Below are 24,343 nucleotides of genomic sequence, written 5' to 3' on the forward strand. Positions count from 1 at the left end.
AGAGGGTCGGTGGTCTACTGGGAGAGAGGACCGGGGAGGGTCGGTGGTCTACCGCGGGAGAGGACTGGGGAGCAGAGGATCTACCGGGGAGGGTCGGTGGTCTACCGAGGGAGAGGACCTGGGGATTCAAGAGCAACACAGTCCGAGTCGGCGGGAGGCGCGTGGACCGCTATAAAGCCATGTGTCGCCAGGATGTTTTTTTGTTGTTGCTTGGAGAGCGAGAGAGCGAGAGAGCGAGCGAGCGAGAGAGAGAGAGAGATTTTTTAAATGTGCGTGCAGCATTCAAACACGTGAGAGAAATTTAACATGTCGTATGAATAATCTGTTTTATTAATATATCCCTTTTAAAAATAATCATAGATGGAACAATACAAAATAGAAAATGACCCACAATACTGACAAATACTAACTTTTCAACAGTTATGTTAGTTATGGGGTTCTCGGTGCAATGAGAGAGACAGTGATAAAGGTGCATTTAATGTATTTAAAGACGTAAAAAACACCACTTTTCGGTCTGTCAAATATCAAACTATCAAAGCCAATGTATGCATTAAGATGAGGTTTGTAAATATGTCCATGCAGTGATGAAGTGGAACTATATAAAAGAATAAGAAGAAATCCTTCTAATCCGTCAATGGGTGGCTGGCATTGGTTTCAGGCTGAGCCAGAATCCGGCTCTATGTCACCATGGCATTAGTTACAGCATAGCACTCACTCACTCACTCACTCACTCACTCACACTCACACACACACACACACACACACACACACACACACACACACACACACACACACACTTCAGGAAGTCACCATGGCACTGCCATCTCTCTCTCTCAGTATAAATTGCTCTCGCACTATCTCTCTCTGTCTCTCTCAGTATCTTTCTGTCTCTGGCTCCCTCGCAGTATCTCCCTCTTCTCTCTCTCTCACAGTATCTCTCTGTCTCTCCCAAGTTCCAGATGTTGGGTTGCAACACCTAGTTCAATGAATCATGTGAATTGTGTTCCCTGGGACACAAACACCTTGTAATACCCAGAAGGTACTGACTGTTCTGATGTGATCTGCTCTTCAGACCCATACCATAATGATTACCTCACACACTCCACACCCTCTTGTCAAACTATTATCTAATGTTAGGTTGACACATGCCTCCAATAAAAATAATGGCTTTAAGCTTTAAATTTATTATATGTTCCACCAAATAATGCCAGATTCTCAGTGTATGTAAAAGCCTATTTTGTTATCTACACATATATAATATAAATCAATTGTATTACCTTTTGTTTGCATTGTTTCATTAATGATATAAAACAATACATAGTAACGAAAATAAAAGATAAATCTGCAAGGAGCATTAACCGGTGTCATGCAGCCTGGACTGAATTTGGAAAAATTAGGGAAATGCTGAATTCAGTCAGACAACAGTAGGTCAGTAGGTCAGCTGACGGTATAGAGCTGTATTTGAACCCTGACGCTAACCTCCCCCCAGTGTAAGGTGGTGCACCCTATTAAACCAAAGCCTCCCCACTACTAGAAGTGGTCAACCATTGAAAGGGGTTTAATTTCCAGTTTCTCTGCAGGCTGCTGGAGGTCTTCAATGTAGACGAGCCATTAACCGCCCCAAAGTGACCTCAGTTCAAAACACAACGGGACCTTCCAGGGCAAGGGCCTCCTCTGTTGGAAGTAGTTCACCAATGCTTAGAAGTAGACCATAGAGTCTAGGATTGAGGCTTCACAAGTTTTAGACCTTTGCAAAAAACAAGCTATAAAAAAACAATTATAATAATATAACTCATACTTGATGTGTACAAAATAGTAGTACTACGAAGGAGTCCCAGGGGGCTCATCAAAACTAGTTTAAGGATTTAATGATACACCTTTCAGAAGGGTTGCCTCCCCATCGCTGGCGGGCATCACCACACATGCTCATATACAACGGAGGGCATGCCCATTGTGACCTTTGAACCGCTCTACAAACGCTGCTGTATTCAACCAGTGGAGCAGGGCAGCAAGACATGGATTTTTGTTCATGTGTGCATTTGTGCGTGTTTGTAAAGAGGAAGTATGAAGGACTAGATTTTAATTTAACATTTAAAAATAGTACATATTCATTTCAAATACTTTATTTTAAAAATAAATTCCATTTAAAACATAAAAAATTAAATGGATTGGGGAAATACAATTATATTTCACTGATTTAAAATAAAATTAAAAAATGATTGTAATACACACATTTAAAAACAGTCACTTTATATGCTCAAGTACCACATTTAAAAAAACATTTCATAATAATTGACTGCTTTGGAGAATGTACAAAGAACGAAAAAACATTTACTTATCTGGATCAATTATCCAGATGCCAGCAAAGTGTTTTTGCTATCCACTTAAAATAAATAAATACAAAATAAATCGATGATTCAGCAATTTACACTTTCCGAGCAGGGATGCCTATCCTTATCCCCCGCAGACCAGGCTGTTGCCGTCCGTTCAGACCTCCTGGCTGGAGGCCTCATGGTCACTGGCAGCCTCACATGTATCTGTTCTTGATGTACTCCCGGTACATCAGCACGTCCTCCCTGCACAGGGACCTCACCTGGCCCTGGCCCGTCATCACGTGGCCCTCGAACACCTCGCGGCTGTCAGGGTCCACCTTGGGGGGGGCCGTGGCGTAGACGCTGTCCTCCTGGAAGAGAGAAACTGGATCCCTTGGAGGAAAACAAACCAATCAGAGTGATGGAGAGGAACGGAAAGGCTCAGTTAAAGAGACAGTAGAAGCAAATCAAAATACAGGATGACAATTGGAAAGTGGGAATGCTGAGTAATCATATTCTAGAGAATCAGCGTGCAGGGAAGCTGAGTGGAGACCATGATTATCATTGTGAGATGCTGTCTAGCTGATGAACAAAACCAAACACTTACAGCACCAGTTTGCGTTCAAGTCAGTCAACAGTCAGTCAGCTATCAGAATGAGATCAAATGAGCACCACGGCTCTCCTAGCCATGATGCTAAACTGAACAATGTTCCATCACTATGATAATAGTCTGCCATTGCCAGCCACATCGCAGCGCTACTAGCCTAAAATGTATGTTAGAATTCACAGTTAGGAACGAGTTCAGCCAGCATAATTTAAGTAAAAGCACAACCTTGTTTTTAAATAAATATTGCCTAGTTAAACCCTACTATTGTACAGGGTTAGTCATGAGTCAGGCCTAGAGCCTACTATTACCCCACTATAAATCCTACTACTGTACAGGGTTAGTCATGAGTCAGGCCTAGAGCCTACTATTACCCCGCTATAAACCCTACTATTGTACAGGGTTATTCATGATCCAGGCCTAGACCCTACTATTACCCCACTATAAACCCTACTACTGTACAGGGTTATTAATGAGTCAGGCCTAGACCCTACTATTACCCAACTATAAACCCTACTACTGTACAGGGTTAGTCTGGGTCAGGCCTTGGCCCCATACACAAAACGCTGGAGGTCGGTCCCAAGTTTTTCGTTGGTGTAATGGTGTGTTCGAGATGCATCGTACACCTCCCACACGTTTGTCTTTGTTGGCATCACTGCATGACAAGTTGGGGAAGAACAGTCATTAGCTAGTCATTGTTAGCTACATTAGCCTCTTTAGCATACCAGCTCAAAAACAAACAACACAACTTTACATTGTAATGCTTGCATAGAAAGATGGCAATGCATACATTTGTGACCCGAATAAAGCAGCAATGTAGTGTCTAAGAGCATTAAAACAACCAACGTGGTACAAATACTAAGAAAATACATCTCATTATGGGCGCAGCAACCTTTGTTTGTCGTGTAGTACGGTTAACCTCACTGAACTCGGTTGACTCTCAGAATCCTGAGTGGATACGACCGAAAGGGGGTGACTTTGCAACTCATGCGGCTGGTGTACGATGCATCTCGAACACACCATAAGTATCCAAGGCCAGTAGTGGAACGTTTCTGCTGAAATATGCAAAGAAACTGAAGAAAACCACAAGCCTGTGGAAATGTCTTTCTACTCCAGTGATGGTTTCATAAAGCTAAGGTGACGCCTGTCAGTGTCCACACAGCGCCGTACAGGGCTATGTTTAAATAATAAAACAAAACCTCAGCAAGGCAACACCGCAGCAAAACCTCTTCGTTTTTAAAACCTCTGTCGCGAGTGGACGGTGCCTTAGCCGGGCACACCCCCCCAAGACGCTTCCTTGAGTCCTTGATGTCTGAGAGCGGGTTAGGGACAATTTAATAATAATAATAACAATTAGTCTTCGATAGGAAAGGCAGTGCTTTCCAGGAACAGTGGTGAGGCTCCCTCTGATCGGCAATCCTTCCCCTGGAGAAACTGGATACAGAAGGAAAGAAGGAAACAGCAGAGGCTACAGGAAGCCTGTTGCTGGAGGTCACTCCCTGGGCCATGGTGAGCATGCCAATATTAAAGGCACACGCACACACACACACACACACACACACACACACACACACACACACACACACACACACACACACACACACACACACAAAAGACGACTGAAGCTCTCTTGCTCGGTGCACATTTCAGCATGAGGAGGAGCATAGCTATTATCTGTTCTGCGCACAAAGGGAATAGGAGACAATCTGCTGATGACTTTTGAAACGTTATTGTATATTTGGCAAGACCTTTCAGTGCAATCACTAATAACATGTGCACCACTTACGACATATCATCAGTTCTAAGGATTGTCCCTGACACTTTTCTTCACAACTTGGCATCAGATTGATTTCAGTGAGGAATAAGTCCTAGACTCTATTAAACATGTCCTCTCGACCTTCCACTCGGCATGAAATCCGTTCATAGGTGACTGTTTTACACATCATTTCCTTCCATTCTTTGGAAGAAGAGGAGGCAGATTACTTTTCTAAACTTGCATTCCGAAGGCAGTCAAAAAGATCAGGGTCCGAGATATGAGGGCCTCGGACTGCAGACCTGAAACTTCAGGGGCGTACCATTCCAACCAGGAGCGTACCACTCCCATCAGCTCCAGGAGCGTACCACTCCCATCAGGAGCGTACCACTCCCTTCAACACCAGGAGCGTACCATTCCCATCAACTTCAGGAGCGTACCACTCCCATCAAAAGCGTACCACTCCCATCAGGAGCGTACCATTCCCTTCAACACCAGGAGCGTACCATTCCCATCAACTTCAGGAGCGTACCATTCCCATCAACTTCAGGAGCGTACCATTCCCATGAACTTCAGGAGCGTACCACTCCCATCACGAGCGTACCACTCCCATCAGCTTCAGGAGTGTACCACTCCCATCAGGAGCGTACCACTCCCATCAGCTTCAGGAGTGTACCACTCCCATCAGGAGTGTACCACTCCCATCAGCTCCAGGAGCGTATCATTCCCACCAACACCAGAAGTGTACCACTCCCATCAGGTTCAGGAGCATACCACTCCCTTCAGGGGCGTACCACTCCCATCAGGAGCGTACCACTACCATCAGGAGAATACCACTCCCATCAGGAGCGTACCATTCCCATCAGGAGCGAATCACTCCCATCAACACCAGAAGTGTACCACTCCCATCAGCTTCAGGAGCGTACCACTCCCATCAGGAGCGTACCACCTCCCATCAGCCTCAGGGGCCGTTCCTCAGTGCCAGTCGCCATCTTGGCAGACGTTTTCTTTGTTTGCATTTTTTTCAGATGGCTTATGAGTAAAATGGTGACTTTTCTGGAAATGAAATCATGGTATCACGTTTTGCTGAGAGATGCTAGGAGTTGGCCGAGCCCCACTGCTCTTGTGCGGCCCTCTGGGGGGACCACGTGACTCAGAAACTGACTGTAGAGATGGCGGGTCTGTGTGGCCGAGTGTGTAAGCAGTGACACATGCAGTAGTGCATGTGTGCTTGTGCTCAGCATGTGTGTTAAAATAAGCGATGTAAGGTGTGATGGTGCCAGCGGGGTGGGCGGGGGCCGTGGGGGCATATTGGCCAATCGCCAGTAAGCCGGTGGGATTTCACGTTGCTGCGTCACATGTGTAAGCATCGCTTCTGAGAACAAGAAAAGAGAACAGAAAGCATGGGCCGAGCTATCGACCAGAGCCCCGCACAGCCAGACACCTGGCGCTCCCACAGAGACACCACTTAGTGCACCCTGCCATCTCAACCCCCACCGGCTCTGAAGGTCCAGACCAGCAGAACAACACGGCAGACCACAGGCCGGGGTTGTGTGTGTGAGGGACAGGGTTGTGTGTGTGTGAGTGTGAGGGTTGTGTGTGTGAGGGACGGGTGTGTGAGTGCGAGGGATGTATGTGTGAGTGTGCACGTGCCTTGCCAACACAAGGCTCTACTTACAGGCAGATGAAGTCTGCTAGGTGTACAGCTTCATTCCTCCCCACTTTGTGTTGGCTCTTGCCCAGATGTGCAAACCTGTAAATCGATGTGCACACACACACACACACACACACACACACACAGGTTTTTATAACAGCAATTTATCCATTTACTGTGATGCATTTAGGTCTGATTCCAAGGATTAAGAAGATACTATTCTATAAATTTTGCAGTACTCGCAAAACACACAGATACGCCTTTAACATCAAAATTTGTAACCTTCCAGCTTTCTTTTTTTTACAAAAGTCACACCAAGCACTGGAGCTGAAGGTTTATTTGGTGAACTGCGAAAGGCGTGAAGGACTCACATTCTCATTGGTAGGTTGGTGCAAAGGACTTGTTACATTCTCGACTTTCTCCATAGTATATATTCTGCTCCAATCTCTAATGGCAGCTCAACTGCACTACTAAACAAAAGTTCTCAGTTCAATAGGGTCCCGATTAACTGAGGGCACTTAGTGATAGTTGTTTATTGTTGTGGCAAAAGGAACTCATCTATGTAGAGGAGCATGAATGATTAATCATTATTGTAATTGTAACTGCCCATTTTTATTATGCAATAATCAAGAGACTTATTGACCTAGATCCCGACTATATCTGATGATAATGTGTGTCACTTTTCTTTGAACCACAGCCAGACAAAACTTTGATCAAGAGCACTTTTGCACAGATTCCATCATGGCGTTTTTCTCCCTGGAATTCAGTGTTATCCAGATGCTTGGTGCTTCATGTTCCACCTGGGTCAGAGTCCCTGGCGCCAGCTAACCCACGACACAAATCATCCCCCTCGGTCCAGAAATGACACCATGACAACACTTCAGAACCAGAGAGACCAGGAAAGGCTCTATTGGAGACACCATGACAACACTTCAGAACAAGAGAGAGACCAGTAAAGGCTGTATTGGGGACACCATGACAACACTTCAGAACCAGAGACAGACCAGTAAAGGCTCTATGGGACACCATGACAACACTTCAGAACCAGAGAGAGACCAGTAAAGGCTCTATTGGGGACACCGCAACAACACTTCAGAACCAGAGAGAGACCAGTAAAGGCTCTATTGGGGACACCATGACAACACTTCAGAATCAGAGAGACCAGTAAAGGCTCTATTGGGCACACCAGGACAACACTTCAGAAACAGAGAGAGACCAGTAAAAGCTCTATTGGGGACACCATGACAACACTTCAGAACCAGAGAGAGATCAGTCAAGGCTCAATTGGGGTCACCGTGACAACACTTCAGAACCAGAGAGACCAGTAAAGGCTCTATTTGGGACACCACGCAAGAACCAGAGAGAGACCAGTAAAAGCTCTATTTGGGACACCATGACAAGAACCAGAGAAAGACCAGTAAAGGCTCTGTAGGAGCCATTTATAGCCACAATTTAGCAATACTTATTTTCACCACTTGGGGGAGTATTGCACCGGGTGTGGAGCGTCACAGGGAATTGGGTATATTTACAGGTGTGCTAATTAGTTGGGCAAAGGTGTGGATGGTAGGGAACACACAGTTCTTACCGTAGCCCTGAGCAGCCACTCCACCGACAGCATGCCACAGCAATATATTTATTAGCACATTAGCACATTAGTACCAACCCTGGTGAAGTACCATTTTATATCAGCCTTTCTACTTTTATATTAAACGGGAACACCACCCAAATAGAGCTGATACCTGGACCTTGGATTATTTCTGCTACGCCATCCATCCTTTTCATTTGTATACGCTTCTGAATTGGACAGGAGTGTCCACATCGTTTGGATACTGAATTGGATAGGATTGTAAAAACATTTTCCTATTGCCGACGGCGTTTGGTTATCAAAAGGATTGCCAGTCTCATTGGATTGCTCGCCTATGGTGGAGCTTGGAAGTCTTAATTGAAACATCATCTGTATTTTGACTTTTTGACTTGTTTGGATAAGCTTCTGAATTGGACAGAAGCGTCCTCATCGTTTGGATATCCAAAGGATTGCCCGTCTCATTGAATTGCTTGCCTGTCGCGGAAGATTTAATTGAAACACCTGTAAGTCCTCACGCCGTTATCCAGTGCAGACTGCAAGACTGGTGGGTACACTTATATATTTCTTTGCCGTTGGAATTGGAAAAACTTTGAATCTTGAATTTAAATGAATGACTTTCAGTGCTGCAGCTTCCAAAAATAAAGGCTACTTGTTGTTCTGTTAATTGAAAGAAATTCCGATACTCTGAATATCTTAAATGCTGTGTTGTTCGGGCTGTTGGCTACCTACGCATAATTAAAGGTAATTGTGCCGTTTCGTTGAGCACTTTGTATGTGACGCGCTTAATGCACAAAGATGAGTGTAGAGGAAGAAAAAATGCTAGAGAAGGCCAAGACCGCTTCTGAGGCTACTGACGCGAAATAATAATGATACTACTCCTGATAAGCCTCGTCATTGATGATTCGGGGAAACGCACAATAAAATTAGCAGCTAAGCGATTTACAAAAAAATAAAAAATCCCAACTTATGCGAGCTAATAAAATTAAGCAAAGGATTAATGAGCTTCTTCCTGGAAAAATTACATCTCAAACTGTGTCTGATGTGAAGGAATACTCCATATTCCATGTTGTGCAAAGAGTCTTTAGAAACTCAAACTACTTTGCTGGAAATGCCTATGATCCTGAACATGACAAGCAACAAAATTGGCTTGCACAGAAAACAAAGGAAATTAATACATTTGAGAATGATATGGAGAAGAAGTTGCCTGATGCTGCTGTGGACTATGAGAATCTTGATATGCTGTCTATAACAAATTCTGACATAAGGCCTGAAGATAGTTTATCCAATGTTTCAAGAAATGGGTCAAAACATAATGGTCACTGTTCTGTCCATTCAAATGCTTCCAGTGTTATTTCTGTACGTTTAATGGCAAAGGATGAAAGGGCCGCACTTTTAGAGTCTGCAGCTGTTTTGAGAAAAATGCATGACCTTGACACTGAAGAAGATGCCCCTCAAGTTGAAAGAGCTAGTTAAAAGGAGCTAAAAGGAACAGCTAGTGGTTGAGGCCAAGTTGGCTCCTGCTACAGCTTAATTGTCAGTATTTGTAAATGAAGGTGGTGAAGCTGTTGATGAGTATGAAGAGGAAAATGGAGAGGATGACATGAATGCCTATCTTCATGCTCATTTGGAATCACAAACATCAAGTTATTTGACCACAGCTCCAGTCTTGCAACTTCCTAAAATTGTCTCGGTCCAACGGGACCATTCTCTGCCATTGGCTGTACTAAAAGAAGGCCGCACATTCCAGAAGCCCAGTCTTCAGTAAGGTCTAGTAACCCTTTGTCTTCAGTTTCATATGGCTCTGAAGTGCCGGGTAACGCCCTCAGACCCACCAACGCTGCACCAGCAGGACTTCAGCAGTCGATCTCACAAGGGAGGCGGCATACCCAGATGCACGAGTCTGAGGTGCAGGGAAACGTCCCAGCTTTCAGATTCGGCATTCCTACATCAGCAGGATTTCAGTCATTGACCTCCCAACTGAGTGAGCCTGCACATGAGTAACAATGAAGCACGTAGAAATGGCCCTGGATCCAGATTCGGCATCCCTACATCAGAAGGATTTCAGCCAGTCACCTCACAAGGGAGTACACATATGCAATCACAGTCGCATCATTCCCCTCTTGACAATATTCAGCATTTTACTCTGCATGACCTTATGCAACAGCAAAACAACATCACTGCTAAGCTAGTTCAGATCCAGGCCTTAGCATCTCTTCCTCCACAAGCTATCCCAGAGTTTGATGGTAATCCACTGGAATACGCTGCCTTTATTAGACCCTTCGAGCAAGCTATTGAAAAGAAAACTACAGATAAACAAGAATGTCTTTATTACCTCGAGCAAGACACCTGAGGGCAGCCAAGAGAACTGGTTCAGAGTTGCTATAACATGGCTCCTGGGCAGGGCTATGAGAGAGCAAAGAATCAATTGAAAGAACACTTGCTGGCCAACAATGAAGGCTGATGACACTGATGCTCTACATTCTTTTCCATCTTTTTAAGGGAATGTTGCAATGTCATGGAAGTTTACAGCATATGGAGGACATGAATGTTCCATCCAATCTTCGCCAGATAATGATGAAGTTGCCATATAAACTGAGGGAAAAATGAAGGTCTGCCACCAGACGCTTCCTCTAATCCCAAGAGCCGATTTACTGGAAGGGGCCAAGCTACTGTTAATGCCATCAATACTGCCTCCGGACCAACCACATCAGCAGATCTGCACCAACAGTGCAGATGGACCGCTTCACAGAGGAACAACGAAAAGTCATGCGGTGTGTGTAAGAGTCAAAATTCAGTGGAGAAATGTTCACAGCTTGATGAGATGACACACAGGGACAAATTGTATGCTCTGAAAGTAGGCAGAGTGTGTTTCAGCTGTCTGAGGCCAGGTCATATAAGCAGGGAATGTGACGAGCCTTTGACATGATATATAAACACAAACATCCAACTGTCCTACACATCGAATCTAAAGCTAAAACAGAGGAAGTGTCAGTCAATAATGCACACAATAATGTGTCATTGGAGACATGTGGCCATACTGGGGCCGGAAGTAGTAAGTATATTCTCTCTATTGTGCCTGTACAGATGAGGGCTAAGTCCTGGAGCACGATTGTGAACACCTATGCCTTTCTAGATCCTGGGAGTTCCGCTTCTTTCTATACCCAACATCTCATGAGAAAACTGAATCTTTCAGGAGTCAAGACTCACATTTTTCTTTGTACTCTTTGCCATGAGAGGTCTGTAGACACATTCTTGCTTAGTGGTCTCGAGGTTTCTGGCTTGAACAAAGAAAACCTCCTGGACTTACCTGAAGTCTACACTCAGAGGACCATGCCTGTGAGCAGAAATAAGATTCTCACTCAACAGGACCTAGAGGGATAGAAATACCTCAAAGGCATTAAAGTTCCCAGTCTTGAGGCAGAGATGGACTTGCTGATAGGCATCAAAACGCCGAAGCTCATTGAACCATGGGAAATAATAAATATCCAAGGCGAAGAACTATATGCTGTCAGGACTCTGGGGTGGGTCGTGAATGGTCCGCTGAGAGATGGTGAGCCGCGCAAAGGCAAGTTTTTCCGTCCTGCTGTCACTGCCAATAGGATCTCAGTGGCCAAGCTACAGGACTTATTGGTGGCCCAATACAATCAGCATTTCAATGACAAACTGGAGGAATGGCCTAAGACCATCATTGAACAACCTTTGATCCCTGTGGATGACCATGAGGTGAAGAAAGATCCGCTGGTGTTTTCAGAATACTTTTCAGATTTTAACAAGCTGAAAACATCTGTGGCATGGGTGCTAAAACTCAGAGACGTGCTTCTAACCTTGTCCCGAAGGAGAAAGGCTCTTGAAGCCTCTGAAAGCATTTTCCTGATGAGATTGCTGTTTTGAGAGATGGAGGATCTGTCAAGCAAAACAGCGACCTCTACTAGCTTGACCCAGTGTTGCAGGATGAATTGCTGCGGGTGGGAGGAAGGCTCAGTAGGGCTGCCATGCCTGAAGTGGAAAAACATCCTGCCATTCTTTCCAAAGAGAAACTTGTTCAAATTCCTCTTGAAGCATATCCATCAACAGCTGGGTCACGCAGGTATAAATAACCTGCTCTCTTCCCCCAGGAAGCAATACTGGATTACTCATGCCAATTCTGCCTGCAGAAAGGTCATCACTGAGTGCGTAGTCTGTCGCCGCCTCCAAGGAATGACAGTGGAACAGAAAATGGCCGACCTGCAAGTGGTAAGAATTATACAGACATACCCTGATAAGAAAGGCTTTGTCCGCTCAGTTCAGCTAAAGACAAAAACAGGTCAGCTGGACCGGCCTGTAACAAAGATCTGCCTTTTGATGGAAGCTGAAGTGTCTTAGATGTCCTGACTAGATGACCTGATCATAGATGTCCTAGGCTGAAGAAAAGAAGAAGATTTCACTTAGATTAGCTCTGCACTCTGGACCTTGGATTATTTCTGCTGCACTTTGCCTTCCATACCGAGGCTTATAGGATGGCCTCCGCAGGCTCTATTGGGGACACCGCGACAAGAACCAGAGAGAGACCAGTAAAGGCTCTATTGGGGACTCCGCGACAAGAACCAGAGAGAGACCAGTAAAGGCTTTATTGGGTACACCGTGACAAGATCCAGAGAGAGACCAGTAAAGGCTCTATTGGGGACACGGCTACAACACTTCAGAACCAGAGAGAGACCAGTAAAGGCTAAATTGGGGACACGCAACAAGAACCAGAGAGAGACCAGTAAAGCCTCTATTATGGACACCATAACAACACTTCAGAGCCAGTCAAGAGCGGTCAGGGAACCTCAGTCAACATTATAGACAAAGAACAAAATAAATGCTGTTAAATTGAATCAGCGAAGTCCACAGCAGGGGCAGAAGAGGCTCAGCAGGGGTCAGGATAGAGTCAGTGCACGGGGTAATGGGTTTGCATTATCAATGAAAAAATCACTGTGACTACCCCAGTGGTACCGGTGATATTAAGGCCTACTCCTGACCTAAGGAAGCCAGAGTAAATCACAGAAAAGTCAAAAGATGTTTGAGGGACCGACGTGTTCACCCCAAGTATTGGGATACGGACTCACTGGACTGGAGAGTGTGGACAAAAACTAGGGGCAATTCCGTTTTTTAAAAAAGAGTGTTTTATTATCTTCAAAAAATGCAAAACCTAAATAAACAAACATAAATCCAGGATTCCAAACATAAATGAATGTTTTAAAAAAAGAGCTTTTAGCAACTTGGCATAAAATGACATTATTAATACTGGCCTCCCAACAAGTCAGCACCTACCCTCACTCACCCCAACACAGAATGATGCCGCCTTCAAATCAGCGCGGAGGTTCGGAAGCTCTTAACTGTCTTTACGTAAACCTTCCCTTCTGTGTTTAGGAAACGCGCCTCAGAAGTTCGTAGGCTATGACATAAAACCGGAAAAACATAGTTTGTGAGACTTTACTTCATAACATCAACAAGTATGGATGCCTGAAGGAACCTCTTTGTGCTTCTTTGCTGAATCAGATGGATCAGTTATTAGACCTATGTGTCGTAATGCAAATGTTAGAATGGGTGTTAAGTTCGCCTCTTAGTGCTTGCTGCAAGTTCACTTTAGTCTATCAATGAAATAGGCAGCCATTGTTATGACGTGAACTCGGAGGACTTGGGTTGCTTTACCACTAACATGGGGAACATTTCCTGGCCAAGGCTAGACGGAATGACCTACTGCTTCCTACTGCGGCGGAAGTAAAATTCCAACAATCGGTTCGCTGATTAGTGAGGCAGTGAGAATAGGTATCACTTTCTCACAAGCTTGTATTGGATAATGGTGATGGGTCTACTTTACCGCTGGTAGATCAGCAGGTCCTCGTCAGCAGGGAGCTCGTCCAGGTTAATCCCGTACGGCCCCCTCACAGGCAGCTGCTGCTGGCAGTCCTAGGGCACAGGTCAAAGGTCATCCTTTAGGCGGCTAAACATCAATACGGTCAAATGCGGATGGTTTTTACTGTAACACTAACTCTGCGGACAGGAAGGGATGTCAAAACACAAAAAACTTTTATTTGACCCATTTAGTCTTCCAATCATACCAAGTCATCTTAAAGAATCTAGAATTCACTTTAAGCTTAAGGGATTTGCGCAGTATTCATAACATTTCATTTCATTTCAGGTACAAGAACGGGTAAGGCATGTTTCTCCAGGATGCCTCCATGTAGATTGAGGAGGACTTGGTGAGGGGACCTCTAGTCATCTATACTCTATGCCAGAGGTCTTCAACATTGTCGATCTTGGCAAGTATCAGTTTATTATGTTTTGTTATGTTTATGAATGGCAGTGGCATGGCCACCCTACTCACTGCACCTTGCACATGTTTAAAATGAAAACATGAATATATGAACCTGTGTATTATTTGAATATCTTAGTATTGAATGCAAAATAACAAAGTACATTTATACATGGCACTATAGGACCAGTTTAATATAAAACACAATTTTATACAATATATAAGTAGGGGGTCCACGCTCCATCTCTCCATCGGTTTAGGGGTCCTTGGCCTGGAAAACGTTGAAGACCCCTGCTCTATACTATACTCCCTACCACTACAAAACATATCTTGATATTACAAAAGATCTTTGAACCTTGTGTCTTCATCATTATGTTTGTGTTTAGTCCCCTCCAATATGTTGTATTCTATTCTGTGAAAGAAAAAGACGCTCTGTCCCACGCTATCTCTTTAACTGATCACAAGAAGATTGTCGAAATATCACAGAATGAAATCTAGACAATGCCAAGGACCTTCATTCTCAATCTTACTATATGCAACATTTTATAGGAATAATTCATTGATAGTTCCAAATATTATCAATAGGATGACATTATAGTTATATTAGGGTGCACACAATACACTTGCTACAGTAAGCTGATAATTCACAATTCGTATAATTAGACTTTGTGTGAACATGCAAAGCATTACAGCCAACAGAATGAAATAGACCATTTCCCTCGTATTATTAAGCGACGGAATGGTCCTTGCATCCAACATTACCATAGAGCTACAGTTATCACGAGTACCCAAATTCTCCCATGAAACAAGACACTTTAAGAAGGAAAAAGGTTGATTTTCCAGTCTTTCCATCTTTGTTTTATTAGCTGTTTTTGTATACAGGGAGGGCCAGAGACTCACAACAGCATGGGGAGCAGTATTCCTAAAGCAGTTTATAGCTAGGATTTGATTCGGCTGGAACTACATCGCACATGTCATTCTTGGTCTATTTGTATTGATCCAGGCTGGATGGCTGCCTCCCCTTCCCCCCCACATACTACACACACAAACCAAATAACACACACACACACACACACCGTGAGGAACCAATAGTGCAGCAGAAGCATACACAACTGTGTTTACAGACAAATCCACCCATACCACCCTACCCCCACGCAATTGGCATACACTATCATCCACAGACAATGCAGTAATGATAAGCCGCATTAATGTGTGTGTGTGTGTGTGTGTGTGTGTGTGTGTGCGTGTGTGTGTGTGTGTGTGTCTCAGAGGCACGGGGCCAACCCATGGGTGTAACGTGACAGCCTGAGCCGGACGCCCGGCCCTCAACCCTCATGAGCAGCCCCCGGCCGGGGGGGGCGGCGAGAAACCCAACCCCCACCTGCAACGAAGGGATTTAAAGGAGCAAGGCTCGCACAGTGAGCGCCTTGTTCTCAGAGCGCCTTGTTCTCATTGCCTATATCGGAGATTTAAGACACGATATAGGCGATATGAGGAAATGGATTTATATTTGTATCCATAAGAAATCTGTAGTACTATACATAACAGCCTCTCCTTGCATCTCAGATATGTCATGGTAAAATTGTAATTACCACTAAATGCTGCAAACATAATCATGCCGCAAGAGACTATATATGTAGACTGCAATATGTGCAGAACTCAGCTGCCAGGGTCTTAACTGGCATTAAGCCCTGGCAGCACATCACCCCCACCCTGATGCAGCTCCACTGGTTACCAGTCAAGTTCCGCATTAAATTCAAAATTCTATTACTCACATACAAGTCCCTTCACGCTCTGGCCCCCCGTTACCTCTCTGACCTCCTCCACCCCTACACCCCCCTGCGGTCCCTCAGGTCCTCTGACAAGGACCAGCTGGCAATTCCCCGCACGAGACTCGAGACCTTTGGGGATAGGGCCTTTTGCGTGTCCGCCCCCACTCTGTGGAACCAGCTCCCCCCCCCCCACATCCGCTGTGCCCCTTCCGTGGAGACTTTCAAAAAGTAAACGAAAGCACACCTTTTCTCTGAGGCCTATGGCCTCTAACTCACGACCCCACCCAGCACCTTGCACATTTTGCACTCTCACTCATTTGCCTACACACACACCCTCACCTCCCACTCTTGTGAAGAAACCTTGAGTATCCTGAAAGGCACTATATAAAATCATTTTTTATTATTATTATTATACATATTTATATTTTTAACAATAACGGTATTTATTATCGTTTTAGGACTTTTTACATTTGCTTACATTATAAAATGTAGAACAAATTTCTCATATATAAGTTAAGGGAATAAAATCAATTTAGGTTTGCTTCATTGACACTTGGGGACTCACTTGGGCAAGTGATTCTTCTTTGACAAATTTGAAAAAGTAAAACTATTTTCCTACTGACGCTTTTCCTGTCTTCCTTGAAGATCGATTTTCTACTCAAACAAAACGCTTGATTGGAACAGAAAAGTTGAGAACCACATCAGGGTTTATATAGACATGCTGTCCTGAAGCGACCCCTTACTAGGGTTGGGCATCGTTTGAATTTGAATGATTCCGGTTCCGATTCCGATTCCTCGTTTTGATTCCGGTTCCTAACGATTCTCGATTCCTCTAGCTAACCAGAGGTCTTTCTGGATTAAAATAGTCTGAACTTCTCCATGAATTTTAATTCTATGAAATTTTTACTTTTTATGAACTTCATTTTGAATTTCTCACAGGGCTGTTTTCAACTAGTATATAAATATCAAATCTATGAAATGAATATAAATGTTATGAATTTTCTTTTCACAGAGGTATACTTTTCACAAGATAGTTTAATTCATTTTTGAAAACTTCACATTTAGACATCCTGCAGGTACTTAAACTTAAAGCTGTTATCTCTACACCATGACCCCGGAGATGTACAATCATGTTGGTTGTACACCCTCCTTTGCACGATATAATCTTTTTGCAAGTGTTACACCGAGCCGACTTGTCATTTATTTTATTAAAGTTAAGCCACACTTTCGAGCTTCGCCGCACAGTTTCCATGTTTACGCGAGCATAAACAGTTTCGCGGCTTCTCCGGAAGCTTCTTCTTCGTTAGTTTTCGGCGGCTTCTTCTTCCGGTCGGCGGACTGGGCATCGAAACTAGGAATCGAAATTTTAAAATTTGAACGATTCCGGGAGAACCGGAATGTTAGTCCCGGTTCCAATCGATGCTCGATGCTCGATGCCCAACCCTACCCCTTACCAACTAAACCCGATCCATCTCCCCCTCACCCACTGAACCCCGATCTATCTCCCCCCTCACCCACTGAACCACCGATCCATCTCCCCCCTCACCCACTGAACCACCGATACATCTCCCCCCTCACCCACTGAACCCCTGATACATCTGCCCCCTCACCCAATAAACCCCCGATACATCCCCCCTCACCCAGTAAACCCTCGATACATCTCCCCCCTCACCCACTAAACTCGATACATCTCCCCCCTCACCCACTAAACCCCTGATACATCTCCCCATGCCTAGACACCCTCCCACTGGCCAGGAGGGGATGAGTCAAACATATCTGTTGTCATGGCAACATGGTGCTAACCTGGGTCAGTGGCGTGGGGGTAGGGTATATCATAATCTACTGCGCCCACACACACCAGGGATGGCTGGGTACCATTATCTCAGGGCTCATGGTCTGCTATCCAAGTAAACAACAGAGTATTATTAACTGTATTAATCCAGGAAACTAATATTATAAATATACATTTATCCCTGAGGCAGTGAAATGATGAACATCAGGGTACAAGATTAAATATTTTTAAAGTTCCACCTCATATAACAGTCAAGTAACTATTATGTGAAACAAATGTAATGAACATAAAGCATTATTATATCAATTATTTTCTTTATGTAATCCAATGATCCAGGTAAAATATTTATAAACATATTCCAGACGATAATTAAACAGTTCACAATGTAAGCAATACAGGTCTACTGTAGAGTAAAGGAAATGGAAACAATTCACTTTGCTTAAAGCTTCTTCTACTCTGCTCCGGACACAGTTGTCATCCTTTTCGTGATGTCAAATTGCCTTCTAGTACACGCTTTGACGTTGAATTGTGCACATCACACAGAGGACATGCCAATGCTGCTTGAGCCCCCCCTCACACACAGTTCCCGGTAGACTACTGGTAGAACCTTTCAGGCACTGTAACAATTTTCACTATTCACACATGCAGCTATGTTCTGGAAGAGTTCTGTCCTGCAACTGTTCACACATGGAACAGCAACGGCTATAGATGTAGATGGTGTAGATGGTGTAGATGTCGAAGATTTAGAAGATGTAGCAGTGGATGGGCCGAGGGACAGTCCAGCAGAAGGCTGCCATGCAAAACTTATGTACGCCATTTGCCATAAAACCTGTAGACTGAGCAGAGCTCCCGTATGTCCGGTTTCCAGGCATTCTTTGAAACGGGAGCTTTTTTGCAAACCAAAGAAGCTGAATTGATATAGTGAGCGGATCACCTGGAATGCATTGGGGCGTTCAGATAAAGCACCACAGATCCAAACTCTTCCTCAGCGGAGTCTTGCTATTGGTTCGGTCTCTCAATAGTTTCGAGCCTTTACGACAAATAATACTATTACTATAACAACTACTCTATAAACTAAAACACTCAACATACATCTTGTTTTCTCATATCGTTCTCATATTTTGAAAAATGAAGCCATGATCGACGCATTTAAAATAGCCGTTGCTAGAATGCATTTTATTCAAACCCTTCTTTTCTTACCAAGAAAGGAAGACAGGAACACTCAGATACGCATAGCGCCCCCTGGGGTTGTATTCCATGTGCAAATCCACATTCAACAGATCAGCCACAGCACAGACATTCTCCCAGAGGGTCTTGGAGGCAGCGGCCGGTCGCCCAACCAGAAGAAGATAAACTCTAGGCTAGACAGCCTTCTCCTTTGGTGTGCCATGTCAGACTAAAGGTCAGGAGAGAACTTCAGCGGTCAAAGGCTGCTGTCCTGAACCCAGAATCTGCCCCAACTGAATGGAACCAGACCAAGCTTTCATTGGTGAGACTATTTTGAGCGCGAGGGTGTGTCTCTCTACCTCATGTGTCCGTGTGCTGTCCCCCGACTCGGTGAGCAGCTTGATGGGGGTGGAGCGCTGGGAGACGGAGCCGTCATCCTCACGGTCGTCCTCCGAGTCGTCCTCCGACGTGCTGGAGATGGCCTCCTCGCTGGGGGGCGGGGGGGCACTGGCCGCCGTCTTCCTCTGCACCAGCGCCTCCTCCTTGCTGCTCTTGTTCCTGGACGTGTGCGCACAGAGGTTCACCAACAGGCAGACACAAGAAGGTACACAAACATGCACACACAAACTCAAATCAATCCAACAGCACAACCAGAACATAAAAGGTATTAAAGTAGGGCGCCATTAACCCATATCCAAAGCGACTTACAACCATTAATACACACATTCACACACTGACAGCAACAGCAGCCAGCTCATTAGGAGCAGTCAGGGTGAGGGGTCTTGCTCAGGGACACCTTGACACTCAGCTAGAAGGAGCCGGGGAACGAAATAGCAACCTTCCCCCGCTCATTCAACCCACTCTACCTCCTGAGCTACTGTCTCCCAGACCTGACCTTTCTACAAGTGAAGACATTCCGGAGAGGACAGAGGGATTGTGGCGGCTCCTCAAGGCAAAGTTTAATGAACATGGAAAGTGCACCGTACATTGTACACAGGTCTACACAACGGAGAGCAGAGCGATGAAAGGACTGGGAAGGCTTAATGTATGCTGACAGACTTTTCCAACAAACACTGAAGCAAAGCCACAACATAATGGGAGTGAGTGTCAACAGATGTTGACAATGAAACTATTATTGTGGGCAGTCTTTTATTATATACTCATACACTATCACTTCCCTTGTGTTGCAGCTTTTGCATTAGTGTTGTGGCTTCTGCAGTCATGTTGCGGCTTTTGTAGTCATGTTTTGACTTTTGCAGTTGTGTTGCAGCCTTTGCATTAGTGTTGTGACTTTTGCAGTTTTGTTGTAACTTTGTGTTTTCTAATATTGCACCTGAGAATTTCAAACAGACATTTTGGACATGCAGTTGGTTGGATAAGTCTGGATTAACTTTGAGAACAATGCCTGAGCCTCATGGCCCGCCTCCTACAATAACGCCAGCCTCCAAAAAACTGTCAGCTGGATGTTCTTAATACCTCCACCAGTATGAAGGTATTATTGTAGCAAGTCTTTAGCATGGGTACACTAAAGTCAGAAATGTGTAACAGTAAATTTGAAGTAAACACAGAATAGGGGCTATGATTTCACAAGTCCTTTGTTACAGGTGCACAAATCCTATCCTGTGCATCACAACTTCAAAGAGCCATGCACTTGACACTTTTGCTACAATCATGCAGCACAGTTGGTGCAAAACACATTCGCACAGCCGTGTTTTATTATCTGAGAACATGCACAAAATATTTGCATTTGTAAACCAAAATGTGAACCAATGCATCCGAAGTCCCCCCAGAAGGATTGCAACCTTGTTGTGGTCTGGGGGCTTGCGTGCCTCAATGACCCCAATAGCTATACCGACAGGCCTGGTAGGGTCACCCAAGTCGGTCAGGTCGAGGGATAGAGGTCTGACAAAGTGCAATGCACTGGTCCTCCAGGTTGGGGGTTGGGCACAGGGCTAACAACTCAGTCCCGTAGAAAAAGTATTGTTACGGAAACAGCAACAAAGGAAAAAAACACTACTGTGTACAATGGGCCTCCAGAGTTATCGAAAGATAATAGAATGAATGTCAGTAGTGAAAGCCGTAAGGAAGCTACTGACAAGTAGGTGGGTGCCCTCAACACAAAATGCAAGACCAGGATTGGATTCTGGAATGTGCAAACCTTGTACCAAACAAGTAAACTCGCTCAAGTAACAGCAGAAATGAGAAATTACAACCTGCATATTCTCAGAATGGTGGACAGGAACAAGCAGACACAAAACCCACACAGGAAAGACTGTCCTGTACTCCGGAAGGGATGACAACAAACATCATGAAGGGGTAGCCATCATCCTTAAAAAACGAATGGAGAAATGTCTGATGGAATGGAAACCTGTAGACAGCAGACTCATGAAAGTCAGATTGTGGGGGAAACACATTAACATCACAATCATCCAATGTTATGCACAAACAAATGACAGTGATGAAATAACCAACGACATATTCTATGATCAGCTCCAAGCAGAATTAGAAGAAACTCCACAACATGATATGAAGATAATAATGGCGGATTTAAATGCAAAAGTAGGCATCAATAACAAAAACTATGACAAGGCCATGGGGAGGGAGGGCTGCGGCATCATGAATGAAAATGGAGAGAGGCTGTTAGAGTTATGTACCACTTACAACCCTGTCATCAGAGGTACCCTATTCCCACATTGCGACATCCACAAACTCACCTGGTGTTCCCCCAATGGAAGAGACAGGAACCAGATAGACCATCTTGTGGTGACCCACAACAACAATAATAAAGACATTCACCAAGGGACTGATCCTTTAAGGAAAAGGGTTTTGGGATAACAGTTCCGGTTTACGACAGTTCCGGTTTACGGGTGTTCTGGTTTACGGCACTTACGTTTGAACTCATGCTGGAGTAACTTGTTTAGTTTTGAAGTGGAGAAAAAAGCTGACTCGACCCATCTCCGTCTCTTGTCTCGTCATTTACCACACTCCACAATCTAATGATTAACGGCACCTGGAGACAATCAGTCTTGGACATTAGAGTCAGGAGAGGAGCTGATGTCGGCAGCGACCATCATCTAGTCACAGCAGTGCTTAAGTTAAAATTAAGGAGAGCTGGGAAGAAGATAACAGGACAGCAACATTTTGACATGGAGAAATTACATGACCCCAAAGTGAAGGCCACTTTCATACTACAGCTGAAAAACAGATTCCAAGCTCTGGCAGACACGAGTGACAACACGCAAAAAGGACCTGATGATGGCAACATTAAATAGGAACAGATTAAAACCGCTTACTCCAATAGCAGTGAAGTCTGCCTGGGAATAAAGCAAAGGAACAGAAAAGAGTGGATTACAGCAGACACCTGGAAAGTCATAGCAGATAGGAGAGCCCTTAAAAATAAATTAATGGAAGCCAAGTCAGAAAGGATTTAAGATAAATACAAGCAACAATATATAGGGAAACTGACAGAACAGTTAAGAGGATGGCAAGAGAAAACAAGAGATATTATATAAACAGTCTTGCAGACCAGGCAGAAGAAGCAGCAAACAAGGGAGAGCAAGGTAAGGTCTACAAAATCACCAGAATAGTCTGCGGTAGGTACCATAGAGCTGACAAACAAGGGCGAACTCTTACGTCAGAGGCAGAAGTAGAGGCAAGGTGGACTGAACACTTCAGCGAGGTCCTAAACAGTCCCCCACCAACAGCAAGAGCAGAGATACAGGAACCTGAGACTGTCCTTGATGTTAACACTGCACCACCAGAAGAAAAATAAATAGTTTCAGCCATCAAATCACTCAAAAATGGAAAAGCCCCCGGGCAAGACAACCTGAATGCAGAACTGTTCAAAGTACACCTAGAACTTTCAGCAAAACTGCTCAAACCACTCTTCACATCCATATGGGAGGGGAAGACGATACCAAACGACTGGTCAAAGGGTGTAATCGTAAAGATCCCCAAGAAAGGTTCCCTAAAAAACAACTTGCGTGGAATTACCCTTTTGTCAATTCCAAGTAAAATACTATCAAAAGTCATCATACAAAGAATTTTAGATGCAATAGACGAGCAGCTCAGAAGAGAACAAACAGGGTTTCGGAAAGGAAGAGGGTGTGACGACCAAATTTTCACTCTGAGCAACATCATAGAGCAGTGCACAGAATGGCAAGGACAGTTATATATCAATTTTGTAGACTTTGAGAAAGAATTTGACAGCATACACAGGGACAGTTTAATGGCGCATTCTACGTTTGTATGGGATTCCACAAGAAATCATCCTCATCATAAAAGGGTTTTTACACCAACTTCACTTGCCAAGTAGGAAACAGCAACCACACTTTTGAAGTCAAGACTGGAGTGAGGCAAGGATGCGTGATGTCTGCATTACTCTTCAATAGTTACTCTTCATAGGCTGGGTGATGCGAAGAACAACTGAAGAGCAATCTAGAGGCATCAGTTGGACATTATTTACAACACTTGGAGACCTAGACTATGCAGACGACTTGGCACTGGTTACCCACACACATCTACATATACAAGAAAAAACATCCTGTGTCAACAGATTTTGTAATCAACATTAATGTTGATTACATTACAAGAACCGCCCTACACTGGACACCTGAAGGCAAGCGAAAGAGAGGACGACCCAAAGAAACCTGGTGTCAAACAGTGGAGAAAGAACTAAAAACCATGAAGCAGACCTGGAGTTCTATCCAAAAGCTTGCCCAAAACAGACAGGAGTGGAGATCCTTTGTTGCTGCGCTACATGCCAGTAGGCATAAAGGGCAGTAAGATAAGCATCCGAAGTCGCAAATCTGTGAAGTATTTCCTCACAAAAAAAATTATATAGATCACTAAATTCATTGAGCATTTTAATGAGAGAGCACAAGTTCATCGATACAACTGCTAGAACCTGCTGCTACGAGTCTCAGCTGATGTTTTTCTTGCAGATACTTTTGCAACACGTCTAGGTGGTACAAGTGTAGCAAAAGTGGGAGTGAAAAAAGCAGCATAAACCAATCAAAGTTGCCGGCAGGGGACAGCATTTTCCAAACTACACTGGGACCCATCCAAGCATACAACTCTTCCTTTCTGGAGTCTTGACAGAAGAGAAGAGGGTATCCTACAGGCAGTGTTGTGCCTGAACGCATCCATTGAACGATAGTTCATGAACTCGTTCATATTTTGGGCGAACGTGAACTGAACGTACTGTATTACTGCCTGATGAACGTTACTGTAAACTCGTTCATTCTGGTGTCTGTGAATGGCACGCTCACTTGGTTTAACTTCGTTCAATAGGGGGGTTATTTGTTTATCAACACGGCGGATGCGCGCGCAGAACGCCGTGTTGTTTGACCGGTTGCCATGGTAATCTCTGTGTGGTTAATTTGCAGTTGCGGTGTTGTCAGCTTACTGTTACATTAAACTATAATC

General features: G+C 44.3%; 1 protein-coding gene across 1 annotated transcript in view; it reads right to left on the bottom strand.

Moving 5' to 3' along the window:
* Positions 1-2,107: 2,107 nt before the first annotated feature.
* Positions 2,108-24,343, bottom strand: part of fig4a (FIG4 phosphoinositide 5-phosphatase a) — a 55,255-nt gene continuing 33,019 nt past the window's right edge. Inside the window, exons 21-24 of the mRNA XM_079753190.1 lie at positions 19,276-19,474; positions 13,751-13,839; positions 6,348-6,422; positions 2,108-2,705 (exon numbers count right to left, since the gene is read on the bottom strand). Of these exons, the coding sequence (XP_079609316.1) occupies positions 2,528-2,705; positions 6,348-6,422; positions 13,751-13,839; positions 19,276-19,474 (541 nt within the window). The 3' untranslated portion in view covers positions 2,108-2,527. The remainder of the gene's footprint in view (positions 2,706-6,347; positions 6,423-13,750; positions 13,840-19,275; positions 19,475-24,343) is intronic.

This window comes from Pollachius pollachius (assembly GCF_949987615.1).
Source record: "Pollachius pollachius genome assembly, chromosome: 16".
NCBI classification, from domain to species: Eukaryota; Metazoa; Chordata; class Actinopteri; order Gadiformes; family Gadidae; genus Pollachius; species Pollachius pollachius.